At 35.5% G+C, this 18,925-nt stretch overlaps 1 protein-coding gene across 1 annotated transcript in view; it reads right to left on the reverse strand.

Annotated features, from left to right (window-relative positions):
- Cpne8 (copine 8) overlaps positions 1-18,925 on the reverse strand; it is a 280,561-nt gene that overhangs the window by 30,632 nt on the left and 231,004 nt on the right. Inside the window, exons 14-15 of the mRNA XM_004662179.2 lie at positions 7,816-7,862; positions 805-986 (exon numbers count right to left, since the gene is read on the reverse strand). Coding sequence (XP_004662236.1) covers positions 805-986; positions 7,816-7,862 — 229 coding nt within the window. The remainder of the gene's footprint in view (positions 1-804; positions 987-7,815; positions 7,863-18,925) is intronic.

Genomic DNA, 18,925 nt, shown 5'->3' on the forward strand with positions numbered 1-18,925 from the left:
GAAGTCCTTTCACCATATTGGGCAGTCCTTCTCACAGTGGAACATAAAGAAGTTTTGAGAACACAGCCCTCTTTGCTCTAGGCTACCTGTGCTACTCACTGGTGCATTCTTTTTACTTGGCTGCCCTTGCTTCTTCCTGCATGTGCATCTATCCTGCTTCAGCTACTCTTTGTGGACACTGGAACCGAGTTTCAGTAGCCCTTCCTATGTGGATTGAAGATGAATGTCTCTGAGGAATCCTCTAGGCCTTCAGTGCTGGATTGGTGAGGCATCCAGCCTTGTGGACTGAATAGCTACTGGCTTCTTAATGCGCAAGCCTGCAGGTGGTTTTTGTTGAACTGCTTAGTTTATATGCAATAAGCTAATCCAATAAATCCCCTTTATAATAAATACTCATTTTATCAGTTCTGTTTCTCTAGAGAACCCTGACTAACACAAGGACCTTAGTCAAATAATTCCAGACATTTATGGCCATTTAAAACATGCCAGCTGAGGCCTGATACTGAAAAGAACAAATGTACTTTTATCATTTTATATACATAGATAATAAATAATAAATAATATATATAAAAGTACCTGACTCACAAATCATGAACATAACAAAATATGTCTCTAAATTTTAGGAATAATTGGTAGGCAGCAACAAATGACTACAATGCTCCTAAGTTAATTATTTACCAAACTGAGCTGAGCCTATGCTCATTAAAGCTCACTACACAAATGAATAAAAGTAGCAAAAAAAAAAAATAAATTTTCAAAAACATAACTTTTTCATAATATCAAGTCCTTTTGATATATTCTTACCAAAGCAAATTCATGAGATATCCTCCCATCTGGAGGCAGTTTTGCACCAAAACCTAGGGCTGGGAACATCTTATCACTGTCATAATCTTGAACAATTTCTCCCACTGCCTTCAGTGCCATGCCATAGGCATTCAGCTGGTAAGGATTCATGTAGTGGAGAGAAGTGGGCTGGGCAGGGTTGCCTGATGATAGAAAATACATTTCAACAATAAACAGTTTGTAGCATTGTCCCTCATGCCTATTTGAGAATGACATATTAAAAATTATGACTTTGTACCTATATCATAGTTTGCCCATCACTTCTTTCTGGATGAACAATAAGCTTATAAATACTAATTGAAAAACATCAGATAAAGTTCCTAAAAGAAATGTCAATTCATATGCAGAAATTTTCAATATATTCCTTATAGTTAATGCTATTTTTTAAAGTATGTTTAAAAGTAGTTTTGTTAAAGCTATTTTATCATGGTCTTTACTCTTAAAAGTAGCTAGAATTGTTATACTGCAGTCAGAGGACTCACCTTTATTTAAGGTGGTTTAATATATATGAGGCTTCCATAACATTATAACAAAAATATAAACTGAGTAATTAAGAAATACTTCTAATTTGTCACTTAAAAAGTAGAATACAGTGATTTTCAAATTCAACCTGGTTAAATATCTAGATTGGAAAAACTATTCAGATGTTTTAACTAAATATTAAGCTAGAAGTCAGAGTCCAGAGACAAGACTCACCATTTGTGGGCCTGTATCTATAAAATAAATGTTACCCACCACAGTGTTTACTAGGAGGACAAAATGACATGTGTATTTGAAAGTGATTAAAATTACTGAAGCAATGCAGAATGCAGAATGGTAAAGCTGTTGTTATTATCTGGCTCATTCATGGTACTATATTTCTAAAATGTAGAATGGTAAGCTTTTGTTTTTATCTGACTCATTCATGGTGCTGTATTTCTAAAATCTTTATTCTATGTCCAGTGCTGCATTTGAATAGAAATGAAATTGAGAGAAAATGTAACATTTTTGTGCTACTACTCAAATATACCAAAATTAACCTAACTACCCTAACTACCAGCATAAAGGCAATTTTCAAATCCATTTGGTTCTTTAAGTAACAATGGAGAGCAATATGGGACTTGTAGTTCTACAGCAAAGCACTTCCTGAAGAAGGACATGTGAAGGCATACGAGATCCACAAAGAAGCAAAGGAGACATTGTCCTTGAGCATATAATACATATAATTTCACCAGCATGTGTTTCCCCTAAAAATAATTAACTGTTAAAATGCATTTATGCTAAGGCCTGCCAACCTACAAATGATGATTCCACAAATGAAATTTCTAAAATGGTGTCTTCTGACTGAGATACTATCAATTTTATTAACTTTACAAAGTTTTCTTCTTCAGTCTATGCTCTTGATCATGTTTTTCTTAAAGTATCTTAGGAAGCTTACAATGGTAAATGTTTTCTCTTCTGCTTTAAGATGTTTAAAATAGTCATTTAAAGTACATAGGACACTCCTATTGTTCAGTCTCTATGAGAAGGAAGGAGCCTGTTTACAATACCTCATATGAAAAACTCAGATGGCTTTTTGAGTAAATCAACTTTCCTGTTCATTCATTCCCTTTAGTACTTTCCCAGTTTCTCAGCTCAGAACTTAAAACCCTCCAGGTTTTGTTCTAGTCACTGAGTTTTTCTCTCTTGCACTGTCAAGTCTCTTCAAGCCCCTGCAATGGTCTTGAATAAGGTTTCCTTTGCCTGAGTAATGTGTCCAGTACACATTTGCTCTGATACTTCCTTCTAAAGTCAGGACTTTGACACTGGGTCAAAATTTTACTAGATGATGACAGTATTCTGCATGGTAGAGGCTTCCAGCTCAGCTCTAACCTGGTTGACTAGACTAGCTGTTATAGTTCTAGAAAATGCTATGCAGCCTTCTGGGGACAAAAGTCATCAACAATCGTAACCAGCAGTCCCTGAAAGCTACACAAATGGCTAGCCAGGTAACATGTGCTCACCACTGTAAAACTGACATGTCTGTTATGCCATGACTATTCTCTGATTGGCCTTGAGGCCCACTCCATGGGAAAGAGTTCACATTTGATACTGAAAACCTAGAGAAAAGCCTGTGACTGGGAAGGTCATAAGCTCTAGGGAGTAGCTTATGGCTGTTGTTTTGATAAATGGACATATTATGTTCATAACACTGCCCTTTAAGTATTTATCTTTATATCCATATATTAATGCTGCTCTTACTTTGAGTTAGAGAAACTTCTTTTTTTTAGATGGTGGTGAATACTGGGGAAATTAAAACCATGTCAAAGTGCTGATAAGAAATTCCAGTTGAGTGTTCAGCACTAAATGAGATATCTCTATCACACTCTTTCATGCTCCAGGACCATTGTGGAAGAGGTGGTAGAAAAAATATGCAAGAGGCAAGAGGATGGGGAGGAGTCCTTTGGAATGTGTCTTCCAGGCACAAAGTGGCAGTTGCATTTATGATCTCACAGCAGGTGCTATTACTTTCACAAGACCTGCATAATACTGGGACCCTCAATATATTGTCATGGAGGATAGAGAATGGCAAAAAATGGCATTAAAAAAAAAGTGAGACTAATTGTAAAGAAGGAGTTCAGTGGAAAGGAAATAGAGAGTTTTTAAGGACGATGGTGGAAATGGATGATGATCAGGCTATATTGTATGTATGTTTGAGGGTTGTCAATAAATAGTTTATATTTAAGAACAAGTTTGCTGAAGTCATAAATCACTATTGAAATAAATGAGTAATTAACAAAATTCTCAAACAAAAGAAGAATGATAGTATGACAATTCTATTTCACTAAACTCAAAGAACTTAAAATAACATTAATACCACAGCATGTCTTAATAACTAACCTTATCATATGTACTAAGACCCTACCCTTACCAGTATAATGTTTCTGCCTATTTCCTCCCAACCTCTTCATCCAGACCTGGTACTCCACTGTGCACTAATGATACTTTCCCTTCCACTCTACTTTTCAAGTTGTCACTCTGTCCTGAAATTCACCTTCTTTTCCTTCACACAATGTCTCTCACACAGCAAACAGTATTTCTTGCTTATATTGGCTCCATTTGTATTTCTCTTCCCTGCCTTTATGATTCTTTTGTTCTGTGTTACAAAACTGGCAATTAAAAAGTTGACTGTCAGTTTTTCAAGGTGGTAACCATACTTGAATTTCTTTTGCCCCTGCAATGATGTATATGTAGAATGAAACTAGTGGGCTGGTAACACTGGAGCTCAACTAGAGCAGTAATGATATAATAACAAGAACTCTGACATGCATTAAATATCTGTTTTCATATCTTATAAGTCTTTTTAAAAAATGTTTTAAAAATTATTTATTTATTTATTTGAGAGCGACAGACACAGAGAGAAAGACAGGTAGAAGGAGAGAGAGAGAATGGGTGCACCAGGGCTTCCAGCCTCTGCAAACGAACTCCAGACGCATGCGCCCCCTTGTGCATCTGGCTAACGTGGGACCTGGGGAACTGAGCCTCGAACCGGGGTCCTTAGGCTTCACAGGCAAGCGCTTAACCGCTAATCCATCTCTCCAGCCCAATATCTTATAAGTCTTTTAATAAGTCTATCACATGGGTAATTCTACTCTATCTACTTTTTTTTCAGATTGAATAACTGACTTCAAATCATACAGCATAAGTCTTGGTAAAACTAGCACATAAATATAGGTAGTCAGATTCCATAAGTTGGTCCTTGCCTACAACTCTTTGCTTAAGAGTTCTGTAACAGGTTAAGCCCAGAACATTAACAAACAAAAATCTGACTTGGTTTGAGGATGCACTATTCCTGGGTAGGAAAATAAGACTCAACTAGAATATTTCAGCAGGTCATTAAGACACAATTCATATAACTTAAAAAAATCACTTGTTTATAATTCACAATCTGATTTTTGGTACAGCACTTTTACAGATATTTACTACCACTATAGCCAATTTTAGAAGATTGTCATCACCCCAAAAAGAAACTTTGCACTCAATAGGTATCCTTATTATCTGCCCCAACTTGAAACAGTGACTCTATCTCTACTGATCTTCCTAATTTTTGTATTTTATATAAAATGAGTTTCATAATATGTGGTCTGCATGATTAACTTCTTTCACTTGGCTTCATGCTTTCAATCAAACTCCATCTATGTTGCTGTGTATATGAATACTTCGTTCCTGTTCCCTATAGCAGTCCATTGTAAGGATGATAAATATTGGAGTTCTTTCTACATTTTGGCAACTATGTTTCTATAAACATTCATGTATAAATTCTTCTGTCTACATGTTTTTGATTTTCTTGAGCATTTATCTAGTAGTAAAATTTCTGGGCTATATGGTTATTCTGAATTTCACAATTTGAGTCATTTATGGAGAGCTTATCATAGCAATTGCACCATTTCACACACATTGCCTAAAAATAAAATCTAATTTCTCCAATTCTCATCAATATTTGTTATCTTACTGCTAAAAACCATCCTCATGGATGTAAAGCATCTTTAAAGCTTGGATTTATATTTTCTAAAGCCTGAGTATGGCAAGAATACTTCGTGTACCTATTGTATGTCTTATTTGGAGAAATATTTATTTAGATCATTTGCATATTTTAAAGCTTGGTGATCTTTTTATTCAGTTAAAACAATTCTTTATGTATTTTCTATATAGAAGTCCCTTATAAATGTAGGATATAGGATTTGGGCATTATTCTTTTCACTTTGACAGTGTCCTTAGTGACACAAAATGCTTTAATTTTGATGAAGTTCACTTGGTTTACTTTTATTGCCCACACATTTGGTGTCACATTTAAGATTCAATTTTCACATTCAAGATCATGAAGAGTCACTCCTGTGTTTTCTTGAGAGTTTTACAGAGAGTCTGGTAGTCCCACATTATGTCTACCTCCATTTTAAGTTAGTTTTGCATATCATCTGTGGTAGGTGTCTTAACTTTGATCTTACTTGTGCCTATTCATCAGTTCCAGTATTGCTGGCTAAAAAGTCTATTTTTTTCCTATGCAATTATCTTTGGTATTTTTCTTCAAATTTGTTAAATACATATATTTCTGAAATCTAAATTCCCTTTCATTGAAATACATTAACATTTGTATTCCAGTACCACTCTATCACAACTATTGCTGCTTTGTAGTAAGCTTGAATGGATCTTCCTATTTTTTGGATCATTCTTAAATTTGTTTCAGATCTTCTGAATTCTTTGATATACCATGTAAATATACAAATGAATTTTTATGTTTCATAAAAAAATTCAGATTTTGATAAATATCACATTAAAACTGTCAACCATTCTAATGACTCCAACTACTCTATTGCCATTGGGACCATGTTAGGTCTTCTAACCCAAGAACATACTTTTAAATTTAAATATTTATTTTGAATATTCTTATTTGAATATAATCTTCAGAGTATGCATAAGTTTTATATGCATTTTGCAAATTATACTAGTCCTTTTGGTATTATTATAAATAAATTTATCTTCTTACTTTTATTTTGAGATTTTTTTTCATTATCAAGTCATTGAAAAAGAACTGATTTATGGTTTATCTTCTCTTCTACAGCCTTTCTCAATTCATGAGGAGGTATCACATATTTACCGGATGCCTTAGGGTTTTGTATACATAGAATCATATTATCTGCAACTATCAAGTTTCATCTTACTTTTTTATTTCATGTCTGGGTATTTAAATGTTTATTTTTCTTGCCTAATTTCCATGTGACAACTTGTAGTACAATGTCAAATAGACATAGGAGTAGCAGACATCCTTGTCTTGTTTCAAATATCAGGAGCAAAGCATCTAACTTTTTACCATTAAATAGCAAGTTAACTGTGGGTTCCCTCCTATACAGTTATAAAGTCCCCCATTCTATTCCTGTTTGGCTAAGTGGGTTTTATAATATCATGAATATGTATTGAAATCTGTCAAATGATTTCATTGCATATGGTTAGATGGACTTTAAAAATATTCTGGTAATTCATTGAATATATTATTTGCTTTCTGAATATTCAAGCACCCTTGTATTTCTGGGATAAATCTTTGTCACAGGACATAATTTTCTGTAGAACTTGCTGTATTAAGTTTGCTAGTCTATCACTGAACATTTCTATATATACAGATATGTCAGAAGTTGATCTTTAGGTTTTCTTCTTTTTTGGTTGTAATATCCTCCTAGGCTACTGAGCACTGTAGATCACTAGCCCATGAATATGATTCAAATTAAAAATTCAAAGTATGATTAAAAATCTTTATTTATTTGAGAGGGAGTAGGGGGAGAGAGAGAGACAAAGAGAGAGAGAGAGAGAGTGTGCGAGCGAGCGAGTATGGTCATGCCAAAGCCTCCTGCCTCTACAAATAACTCCAGACATATGTGCCACTGGTATGTCTGGCTTTACAAGGGTATTGGGGAATTGATCTGAGCCCATCAGGCATAGTAAGCAAGTACCTTTAACCACTAAACCACCTGTCCATCCCATTTATTCTTAACATATTGAATAAAAATTAAATTATGCAAGGTACATATACTATTGTATTACATTTATAAGAATGAATAAACATAAAAAGTACTATACATGGGGATTACAATTAGACACTTTAAAAATGTAGGCATTTGGAAAAGAATTAAGAGTAGAAAAATAGGACATGACTATACAGTGGTTTTAATTACATCTAAATTAGTGTTTTCTTTAATACATATAAAGTATTTATATGTATATAAATTTATACTTTATATAAAGTAATACAAGTAAAGTATTTCAATATTTACTCAATTTATTAGACATTTTTATACTTGTGTTTTCTATATATATACAGAACATTCTATAATGTTAACAATGAAAGTAAAATTATGTGCTGTTTTAAATTACAAAATATGAAGGATAAAATATCTATCTTTTTTGAAAAATAACATTTAAAATTTACTATACTATTTATCAGGGAGTAGTCATAATACTCACCATTTGATGCTGTAAAATCAATAGCTACTGTGAAGTTGATTTGTGTTCTAGAATATAAAAAATTAGTACAATTAATTAAAGATCGAATTTGTGTTATATTTCCAGTGTCATGAATTTTCTTATGTTAATTTTATGAGTAAATGTTATATATTAGATAGCACTAAATGAGCAACTTACAACTATTTAAGAACATAATAAAAATATCTTCATGGTCATATTACTTTAAAATTAAAAATTCCTCAGAATAAAATGAGAGCCAATCTTGGACCACAGTAACTATAGACTCATAGTGAAGAAGCTAAACTATAAATGACTGTCAAGCTCATGGTCAATACTTCTTGTTAATTTGTTTTCAAAATCACGATACAACCAAGTGTGGTGGTACATGCTTTTAATCCTACTATTCTGAAGGCAGAAGTAAGAGGATCACTGTGAGTTTGAGGTCACCCTGAGATGACAGTGAATTCTAGGTCAGCTCAGGCTAGAGCAAGGCTCTACCTTGAAAAATCAAATAATAATAATAATAATAATAATAATAAAATAAATTTTAAAAATCATGAAGCAAATGCAAATTATTATACCATAAATCTGTATCACATCTGAAATCAGCCCTAATAATAACATTCCTTAAAGTAATTTTCCAACAATTCTTTTTTTTAATTTTATTTTTTTAATTTTTATTTATTTATTTGAGAGCGACAGACAGAGGAAAGAGGCAGAGAGAGAGAGAGAGAATGGGTGCACCAGGCTTACGTGGGTCCTGGGAAATCAAGCCTCGAACTGGGGTCCTTAGGCTTCATAGGCAAGCGCTTAACTGCTAAGTCATCTCTCCAGCCCCAACAATTCTTAAAATAGGACTTTTTGGGCTAGAGAGATGGCTTAGTGGTTAAGGTGCTTGCCTGTGAAGCATATGGACCCATGTTTGACTCTCCAGATGCCACATAAGCCAGACACATGAAAGTCAGGTAAACACAAGGTCGCACATGCCCATTAGGTGGTGCAAGCATCTGGAGTTTGACTGCAGTGGCTGAGGTCCTGGTGCACTAATTCTTTTTCTCCCTCCTTCTCTAATAAAATAAAATATAGAACTTTTCTCTTTTTGTTCCAATATGAAGTAGTTCAAGTGATAGTCTATATTGACTTGCTCACAGTATCTGTGTCTTCATCACTTACTGATATACATTTACATGAAATATTTAAATTTTCAGCTCATTTTATATTTATTTAAAAGCTGTATTAGCTATTTTTGTTTCTTTGTATTTTTTCCTGGTAGAAGCTAAATAGGTGGCATTTATATAAGAAATCACTTATGGGTATACTTATAAATTTCTATATAATACCATCACTGTTTTTCCAGAGAATATTTATGAGCCATAAATGAAAGTGATAGAATTACTGTAATAGCCTATAATCATAACTATAAATCTGCCTTTCTCATTTTTTTTATTCAAATGGCATTTCATTAAGAATGAAAAATGATCCTGACCTTTAAGAACATATACTATTGTCAAATTGAGCAATTCAAAGCCTGGAAGTCTCAGACAAACTGTGGTAATGATGGTGAGATTTGAATAAGAATGATCTGACTAAGCAATATAGCATCGGGTCCCTCATATATAACAAAAGTAAGAGTAATATTTCCTTCTAAAAAAATTGGTCCTTAAAAAATCTAAATGCTACTCAGGGATTAAATGAAAGTTATGCTTTTGTTCCTAAATAATGAATAGTTTATATATAGCTAACAAAAGCTAATGTAGATTCCTTTTATAGCTATGTGATAAAAAATTCTTTTGAGAGTAGAAATGAGGTTTATAGGCTAAGAATATAGGCTAATTTGAAACTCAAATTATCATGAATCAAAATGAGTACAAGCTTTGAGAATACTTATATAGTGAGACATTTGGACAAATCTCAAAACTTTTGGATGGCAGTTTCCTGGCACATATTGATAAAATAAGAACTGAAGAGATGGAATAAAATACTACATATAAAAGATATTCTACACAAATAATTCATATACACTAAATTTACACATTATATGTGTATGGGTACATGAATTACAATAGTTAATCTACTAATTTGATAAGTATCTTCCTTTTACATATACGGAAATCCATGCTCACAAGCATTATTCACTGTCTCTACTAACAATAATTGGTAGCACTGGCATGTGAATTCACATTCAATTTGAAGCATATTATTTCTAACCTGTGCTTACCTGCACCAGACTTGTCCATGGTGGGGTCAGTAACATTCTGTAACAGGTAAGAAAGGGGCTTGGGAGGCCACTTCTCTCCTTAAGGAACTAGTGATAATTAAAGGTTGCTGGAAGGGGAACTCATTCTCATCAGTGCCTGTAGCCACTAGTAAATGATGAGGTGTACACTAAGTCTGAGGGGCATAATGGAAGACATTGCATAGTACATATAATCAAAATGTAATATATGAATATATATGAAAATGTAAAAAATAAAGATAAATACATTATAGTATTTTAATATGTATTTGATAGAGAGAGAGAGGGAGAGAGATAGATTTATGTGACACTTTGTGCATCTAGCTTTATGTGAATGCTGGGGAACTGAACCCAGGCAATCAGGCTTTGCAAGCAAGAGCTTTCAACCATGGAGCCATCACTGGCCCACATTTCAGTATATTTTAAAGTCCAATTTTTGGATCAATCTCCCCTAGATTTTAAGAACAGACACCTTATATTTCTTCAACATTTTCTTTACTCATAGTGATGAAGGTCCTCTCTAAGCAAAGTTATGCCTATTATAGTTCCTAAGAAAAGCTATGGATATTAGCTAAAGGACTTTATGGCATATAAGATTAAAGAGAGTAAGATGACATATTTAGAACTAAATTAACTTACCAAAGCTCTAAATATTATCTAAACCAAATTATAAAGCCAAGTAGACTTTACATACACACACACACACACACACACACACACACACACACACACACACAATATGGAGAGAGAGAGAGAGAGAGAACAAGAGAAAGAGACAAACAGAGATATAGAGATATCACAGGGTGATTATCTAACCTGAGTACTCCTACAAACAGGACTGAAGCACTTTGGACCAAATGCAAATGGCAAATAAGGCAACTTGGTAATCATAGAGTTGTAGAGACTTTGACGAACTAAAGAAAACTTGTCAATGCATATATGGTGGATGATTAATTATTAATTTTAATGTCCCTGTCTTATTTTACAGGTCAGAAAGACTCCTTTTGCCTTGCTTTGAATCATAAGCAATGTTCAGATCAAAAGGAAAACTTTACATCTTACTACATAAAGCACCTACTATTCCATCATACAGGAGGTTTTTTTTTCCCTATTGAAAAACTAAATCTCAATAAATATGAATTGAGGAGCTTCCAACTGACAACCCCTATGCTAAAAGAAACAAAAGGAAATGAAGCACTATCTTTGAACTCCTAGAGCTTCCAATTCCAACTTTATATTACTAAACAGTGAGAAAACATTGGGAGGCAGAGGTAGGATGACTGCTGTGAGTTCAAGGCCACCCTCAGACTATATAGTGAGTTCCAGGTCAGCCTGGGCCAGAGTGAGATCCTACCTCAAACAACAAAAAAAAAAAAAAAAAAAAAAAAAAAACCCAAACAAACAAAAACAGAAACAGCCCAGCATTTTATCAATGAATTCATATTCACTTATTGTTACAGTAAGCTCCCCATTGAATGGGATGAAAAGCCAAAGCTGGCATAGTTTAGAGGAGGAAAGCATTTATTTCAAATTTCTAAATCTATGGGGAAGTTTCATCAGTGGCAAATGAAACTGCTTTGATATACCCAGATATACAGAAACCATTACCTGCCAGCAAACACCAAAAGCAGCAAGCACAAATGGGTAGCAAATGACAGGGACTACACCAAGCTCAGACTGCTGTCTTGCACCCTTGGAGTTGGAAATCAGATACACTCCCAAACACACCTGCGGGCTGGACCCCAGGTCCCACCCCCAGTGACACCTTTTCTAGCAGGGAGGTTGGAGGTCCAAGTTATAAGCTTTCAATAAAACACCTGAGTCTATGAGGAACATACATTCAAACTACCACTTTCTGTTCCCTCACCCCAAATAGACTCATGATTATTTCATACTGTAAATTGTATTCAGCCCAAATTCAAAGTTCTCCATAATCTTTACCAACTTTCAGACTGATCCAAAGTCCCAAGTCTCACCCGAGATTCAAGACTGTCATTTAACTGTGAGTTCTGTAAAACCAAAACATGTTACATACTTCCAACACATAATGGCAAACAGTATACATTTCCATTGCTATATGGCATAATAAGGAGAGGCTAGACCAATATAAAATCAATAATCATTAAGTAAACATCAAATGTTGGCAGTTTAAGTCTGAAATACATAACCAGTGATGACAGTCTATGGATTTCCCAATTCCACCCCTCCAGCTGGGCTGAGTATCCACAAACAAACTTGCATCCTGAGCCAACAGTGCTCTATAGTAGTCTCTGCTGAGTCCTGGTATGTTCAAAACATCTTCAGGTCTCCATTGCAAACCACAGTTCATCTTCAACTCCATACAATGGCCTTTCCACCCTTTAAAACAAGAATATCCTCATCTCAGCATAGACATGGTCTTACTGGTCTGTCAGGGACTTCATGCCCTCCCTCATATGCCACATCTCAGCAGTGTCTCCTAGAATTGTTCACTTCATGGCACACTTGCATGCATTTTTAAAGTTTACAAAACCAATACCTGCTGTGCAGTGACACTCAGCTCTATCTCTTTTAAATTCAACCTTGAGAAAACTCTAAGGAATTAGGCAGAAGAACACTGCCAGCCGTTATGCAAGCAGCCAAGTTTCAACAAAGTTCTCTGCTGTCTTTCTTTCCTCTTAGAAAGTTCATAAGCCAAGCCTCCAAATACAATTCTCTCTTCATTTAGCATTTTCAAAATCTCACCAAAATAGCCCACAAAACTTGGCTTGGCACTCTGGAAGGTACCTCCAGTTGCAAGTATCAATTCCATACATATTTCTCCTCCAGCACATAAGTTCCAAAAGACAAAATCCACATGGTCAGATTCATCTTAGGAATTAGACCACACCTTGAGGTTACCAAATTTCTGTTGTAGTCAGCTCCATGTTGCTGTGATAAACATCCAAACCAGACACAGTTTATGTGTTTACCAGACACAAATGAATTTATTTCATGTTTATAGACCTAGGGGAAGTTCCATCAGTGGCAGAAGAAGCTGCTTACATACATACATACATACAGACAGAGACAACCAAACAGCTAGCAAAACCAAAAGTTGCAAACACAAAATGAACAAGCAAGCAGCAGGGGCCCAGGAAGAGCTCAGACTGCTCTGCATACCTTTTGGGTAGAACTCAGATCTGCCCCCAGTGACATTCCCTCTAGCCAGGTACCTGGAGACTCAAGTTATAATTTTAATAAAACACCTGAGGTTATGGGGAACATGTATTCAAACTACCACACTTATCCATTCTAAAACTCAACTGCACATGTTTGTTGGAAAACAGCATGCTTATTCCCATGGTTGTTGTGAGTCCACTCATGTTGCAGTGCACACACTAAGGGTCATATTCCAAATTTTACAATGTTAATTGATACATGTCTCAAAGACAGCTACTGACAATATTTTAGTCCCTAACAAAGATTTCTTGAAGATGTTAATAAATCATTTGTGTCATCAAGTAAGCCAAACAAGGCATTAATCATCATACTTTCCTTTTCCATTCTTCAATATTGTTCAAAGCCTAACATAAGACAGAAAGGATCGACCATTTGAACCATACAGGAGGGCTCCTAACAGACTAGTTAGTTAGCATTCATACGCAAGGCCAGGAAACCTTTTGCTTAGAAAGTGTTATTTTACCTATTATAATTTAGAAACTGATAAGAATAAGCAGGTTTATAGAAACACAGATAGAAGTATTATATTGTAGTATACAATAATGTTGAAAAATATTAAGGCCATTGGATTAGCCCTAAAAGATTCCAAGACTTCTTCATTATCATAATTTCAAGGAAAAAATTTCTGTCTGCCAAATTACGTAAGTTAGTACTAACATCATATATCTTAGCAATGCTATTTTAGCATTTTAATTTTAAAATGTCCCAATTTTACTCTGTTTCATTTCCAAAAGCTTTGAGTGACAGAAAAAATCAACAATTAACACAGAGTAACTTACTAATAGAGTATAAAAACAAGTATACATGTGTGTCATAGAAAAACATCACATACATATCCAGAGTAATGCCATGTTAGATTTTTTTAGCACTTACTATGGATTAATTAACAAAATCTGTGACTGGGGTGTTTTGAAAGGTACTTTTCACTTAATCCCAAATTAAAATTATGATCAATTACATGAATTGAATGTTTTGAATCCTAAAGTTGGGTTTCTCCCACCCCTGTTTAAACTATTGACAAATACAGATTAAGGTCCTCTAACTAGTGGAATGTGGAGTCAACCAAACTCCCAATAGTTTCCTCTTCTGGCCATGTAGATAGCAGGGAAAAGTCTCTGTCTTGGCTTCTTAAACACTTTCTGGTATGTAGTTTTGTTCTGAATCCCTGGCTAATTTTCTTAGACACTGTTACCTAGTTAGTCCTTGTTAATCATATTTCAGTATAAGGCTTCTCCTTCACCAGTTTCTGTCTAAGCATTGACCTGTTTCTGTCTAAGCTTTTCCATTTTGATTTTTTCTTTAAAGCAACTCAACTACCTAATGACAAATGCAGAGAACTCCCTGATTTCATCTCTACTACATCTTCAGAATTCTGGCTTCCCATGTACCAGCCACAAGATCAATTGCTGCCATATACAGAGATCTTCTGGAAGAAGTGCAGCTTTTAAGATACAAATGAAGACTCAAACAGACCTTGGGAAACCTACTAAACTTCTCCACACCTTACATGTTGCTCATGAGACTAACAGTACTTTCTTGTACTGCTGTATGAAAAGTGCCTGTCCTTAGAAAGTGCTTGCCAAGTATTTGATCTTCAGTATCCCCACTGTTGATTGCAGTTTTTCACAATCTGAGCTTAGAATATTTCATTCAATTAGTGTGTCATGTTTATCAAATTTCTGGTTCTTCCAGATTCATATCATTGCTCAGAATTTGACACCCAAACCTCACGTCTTTCCTTCCACATTACAGCTACTAGTTTGGCATGACCCAGGGCTACACCAAAAGTGATGTATCTTTGCTTAATAGGTATAAGCTAGGTATTGCCTCAAACAAAATCCCATTGTACCATGTAAATGCAAACTTTGACCTCTACCTTATGTTTCTTATGGGCACGGTCAGTGAAAAATAGAAAGAATTAAAAAGAGACTAGAGATGATGGATCCTATTCTATAACTGTTTGTGTTCATGCTCTCAGTCTGGAAAGAACCCTATTTTCATAAAATAACAAAATGGTGGTTTTTTTTTTTTTCCTAGACTTTTAACATTGAGTTCAGTACTTCTGTAAGACAATATGAGGATTCACAAGGAAACAAGCTGATCTTACTAGGGCTCCAGAGACCTTATCAAAAAAGACAGTCTTAAAAAAAAAATAAGGTCTTGTAAATAATATAATCAAAAAAAGAAAATCAAGAATTTCCTACAAAATACCATCATAATAAGAGGAAAACATGATGACATCAAAAATAAAAGAGAGACTGAGAGGGGAAAGGGTATGATGGAGAGTGGAATTATAAAGGAGAAATTGGAGGGGGGAGGAAATTACCATGGTTCATTGTCTATAATTATGGAGGTTGTCAGTAAAAAACATAATTAATTCCTAGCCAAAACTCTAAGCACTTCCCAACAGAATACCATTTAATAATGTAGTTGGTGCTAGAGAGGCAATGATACGTAGCAGAAAAACTAGGCATCTCCGAATCACTGAAGTAAACCTTCATTCCAGACAAAACAATGCTTGTTAACTTTTGAAAACTGGTTCTGTACTGATGAAGAACATTGTAAAAAAGTCCTAGGATCACAGTAAGCTAGGGAGTTGTTAGTGCAACCTTACTAAAACTACCAATTCTCTGTGGCACATTTTTCACATGTAATAAATAACAGCTGCTTTGAAGAAGCCCACATACTGTTAGGAAAAAGAAGAAACAACAACAACAGCCAACAAAACCACTGATCAAGTACTTGTCCATGGCAAATAATCCTGCATGATAGAGAGTAAGTTCCTGGAATAAGCCTATGACACTCCTAGGTTTATGCTAATCTTGCTGTTGTTGAGATAATTCTCTTTATAATGCCTCTAGAGATTTTTTTTCAGTATTATTTCCTGTATTTGTTGGTCAGAGTACCAAGGTAAAAGCCATGAATCTAACCACTGTCGTCAGTGGCGGATACATTGCTGTAGAGAAATTGAAAACAATACATCATGTAATCTACTAGCATTTCATCTACATTTTAATATCAACACACACCAGCAATTCTACACAATAGTAAGAATAAAATTTGTTTCTCTCTTTTTCCTTTCCTCTCTCTTTTTTTTTGGTATGCATGTATATGTGTTGTATATTGCATACATGTATATATTCAGATATGTGTGTTCTGTGTAAATATGTGTGGAGTTTGGAGTAGATTGTAAATTTTCTTTCTCTATCACTCTTCCACATTGTTTCCTTGGAGACAGAGATTGGCTAGTCAGTGAGTGTGATGGATTCTTCCTTAGGATAGGCTATGCCCAGCTTTTTCAAGTGCATGCTAGGGAATGAACTCAGATCTTCATGCTTGCATAACAAGTACTTGTACATCTTACATTACACATAGCAAACACATTTCCCAGGCCCATGTTGCCTCTTTTCTACCATCTGTCTTGGATAGTCACTTGTTTAATCTCAGATTCACATTCCAAACTTATAAAAACTGTAAAAAAAAAATGTTTGTAGTGTGTGTATATGAGTGCACCAGGGTCTCTTGCCACTGCAAACAAATGCCAGAAGCTAGTACCACTTTTTGTCTTTTTGTTTTAGGCTGACCTGGATCTTCCTATTTAATCTCAGGCCTTGAACTCATAGTGATTCTCCTACCTCTGCCTCCCAAATGCTGGGATTTAAGGCATGTGCTACCATGCCCAACTTGGTAATCCATCTTTACAGGCCCATCTCCTTGAAACTACTTTAAAGGTAGAAGTTTGTTTTGGGACTTGAGAGATGGCTTTGTAATTAAGACATTTCTTTGTGAAGCCTAAGTACTCCTGATTGATTCTTCAGGTCCCATGTAAGCCAGTTGCACAAAATGATGCAAACAATGCTCACATATGTGCATAAGGGGGTGAACACATCTGTAGTTTGATTACAGTGGTTGGAGGACCTGGCATGCCAATTCTCTCTCAATCTTGCTTTCTTGATTTTTTTTTTAAAAAGTATGTTTTTTACAATTGTTACTTTTATTTTTTTTTAAAATATTTTTTGTACTCAGTAAATACAGTCAAGTTGGTACCATTGTTAGCCTCCTCTCTGTCCTTCACCCTTCACTGGATCCCACCTTGTTGGGGTATACGGGTCATGCATTGTAGGGTTGTCCTTTGGTTTTGGGTGGGAGGAAATGTATATGCATGTCATGACCCAATTTGTAGCTCTGACAGTCTTTCCAACCCCTCTTCTGCAAATTCCCCTGAGCCATTTTGGGTTCATTATAGGTCTGCTTTAGTGTTGAGATCTTGGGTGACTCTGTGTCTCTGGATATCTGATTTGGTAGGGGTTGATTGTTCTCTGTGTCTATCTCCTTCACCATTGTGCTGGTTTCTGGCTCCCAAGAAAACAACAGTCTTGAAAGTTTTCCCAATTATCCTTAGTTTCAGCTGGAGCCCTTTTGAGGTGAGATGGGGTGGTTCTCTCCTTAGGATCTGTGTCCATCTGAAAAAGAGAAGCAGATTCTCTCATGGAGAGTAAAGTTATCACCAAATAAATGCGATAACCATTATTTTCTGGAGAGAGTATAATGGACAGCAGGCTCATTTTTGCATATGGTTCTGATTTGTTTCCCAGCTCTAGCTATGGGTTCTGTTCCACTGAGCAGATCAGTTAGTCAAATCAAGAGGTATTGGTTTCCTAACACGGCTATGTGCTACTATTGTACTTGTACGAACAGCATGTCACGTTGTTTGCTGCTAAGTAGGTTAGACCATGCATTGCTTGGGCAGATATTTCTCATTTTTACCCCAGTTGCTCATGTGGCACTTTTCAGCACTAGACACACGTCTGGGGACTGACTCTCTTCTAGCTTCCAGCCATGTCACTCCATGTTATATGCCAACAGTGCATGGTGTTTTCAGCAGAAGGGTCTTACCACTAACATATGGTGGGTCATCAAGCACTCTGACATAAATTTGTCTTCTTTTGGGAAAACATGTAGGTCTCTCTGATCAAAACCTCATTGTGGATGATATCCACCTGTTGGTACCAGAATTTAGAAGTCACCATCCAGTAAAAGAAGGAAGAAATATATAAGTGATATAAAAGAGATGAGAGAGAGAGTGGGGGAGGGAGAGAGGAAGAGAGGGAGAGAGAGAGAGAAGCAGAAATAAGAGGAGATAAAGGTAAGTTTTCATCATACCCTCTCCAGGGCCTTGTGACTCAGGTGTTTCCTCTAAGGGCCTGGTAAAAGTTCAATCATTTGGACTATCATTTAGGATGTAGAGTTTTATGGTACCATGGCTATTTAGGTCCAGTTTTGTGTCCTCCACCCTCTCTCTCACCCTCTCTACCCTCCCTGTTGTCCCTATTGCTTGCTAGGTATGTTGGCAACTTGAATAAATTCAGGTTAGAAGCTGTAGATGAGTGAGACTATGTGATGATTATCTTTTGGGATTGGGTGATTTCACTGAGAATGATAAGTTCCAGGTTTGACCACTTTTCTTCAAATTTCGTTGCGCCGTTTTTCCTTACTGCTTTGTAGAATGCCATCATGTAGATACACCACATCTTAGCTGTCCTTTCATCTAATGATGGACATCTGGGTTGATTCCAGCACTTGTCTATTACAAATTGAGTAGCAATAAACATGGTTCTCTGAACTGAGGCATGGAGCTTTTAGGATACATACCCAGTAAGGAATAACTAGGTA

The sequence above is a fragment of the Jaculus jaculus genome, chromosome 6 (assembly GCF_020740685.1).
Source record: "Jaculus jaculus isolate mJacJac1 chromosome 6, mJacJac1.mat.Y.cur, whole genome shotgun sequence".
Taxonomy (NCBI): Eukaryota; Metazoa; Chordata; class Mammalia; order Rodentia; family Dipodidae; genus Jaculus; species Jaculus jaculus.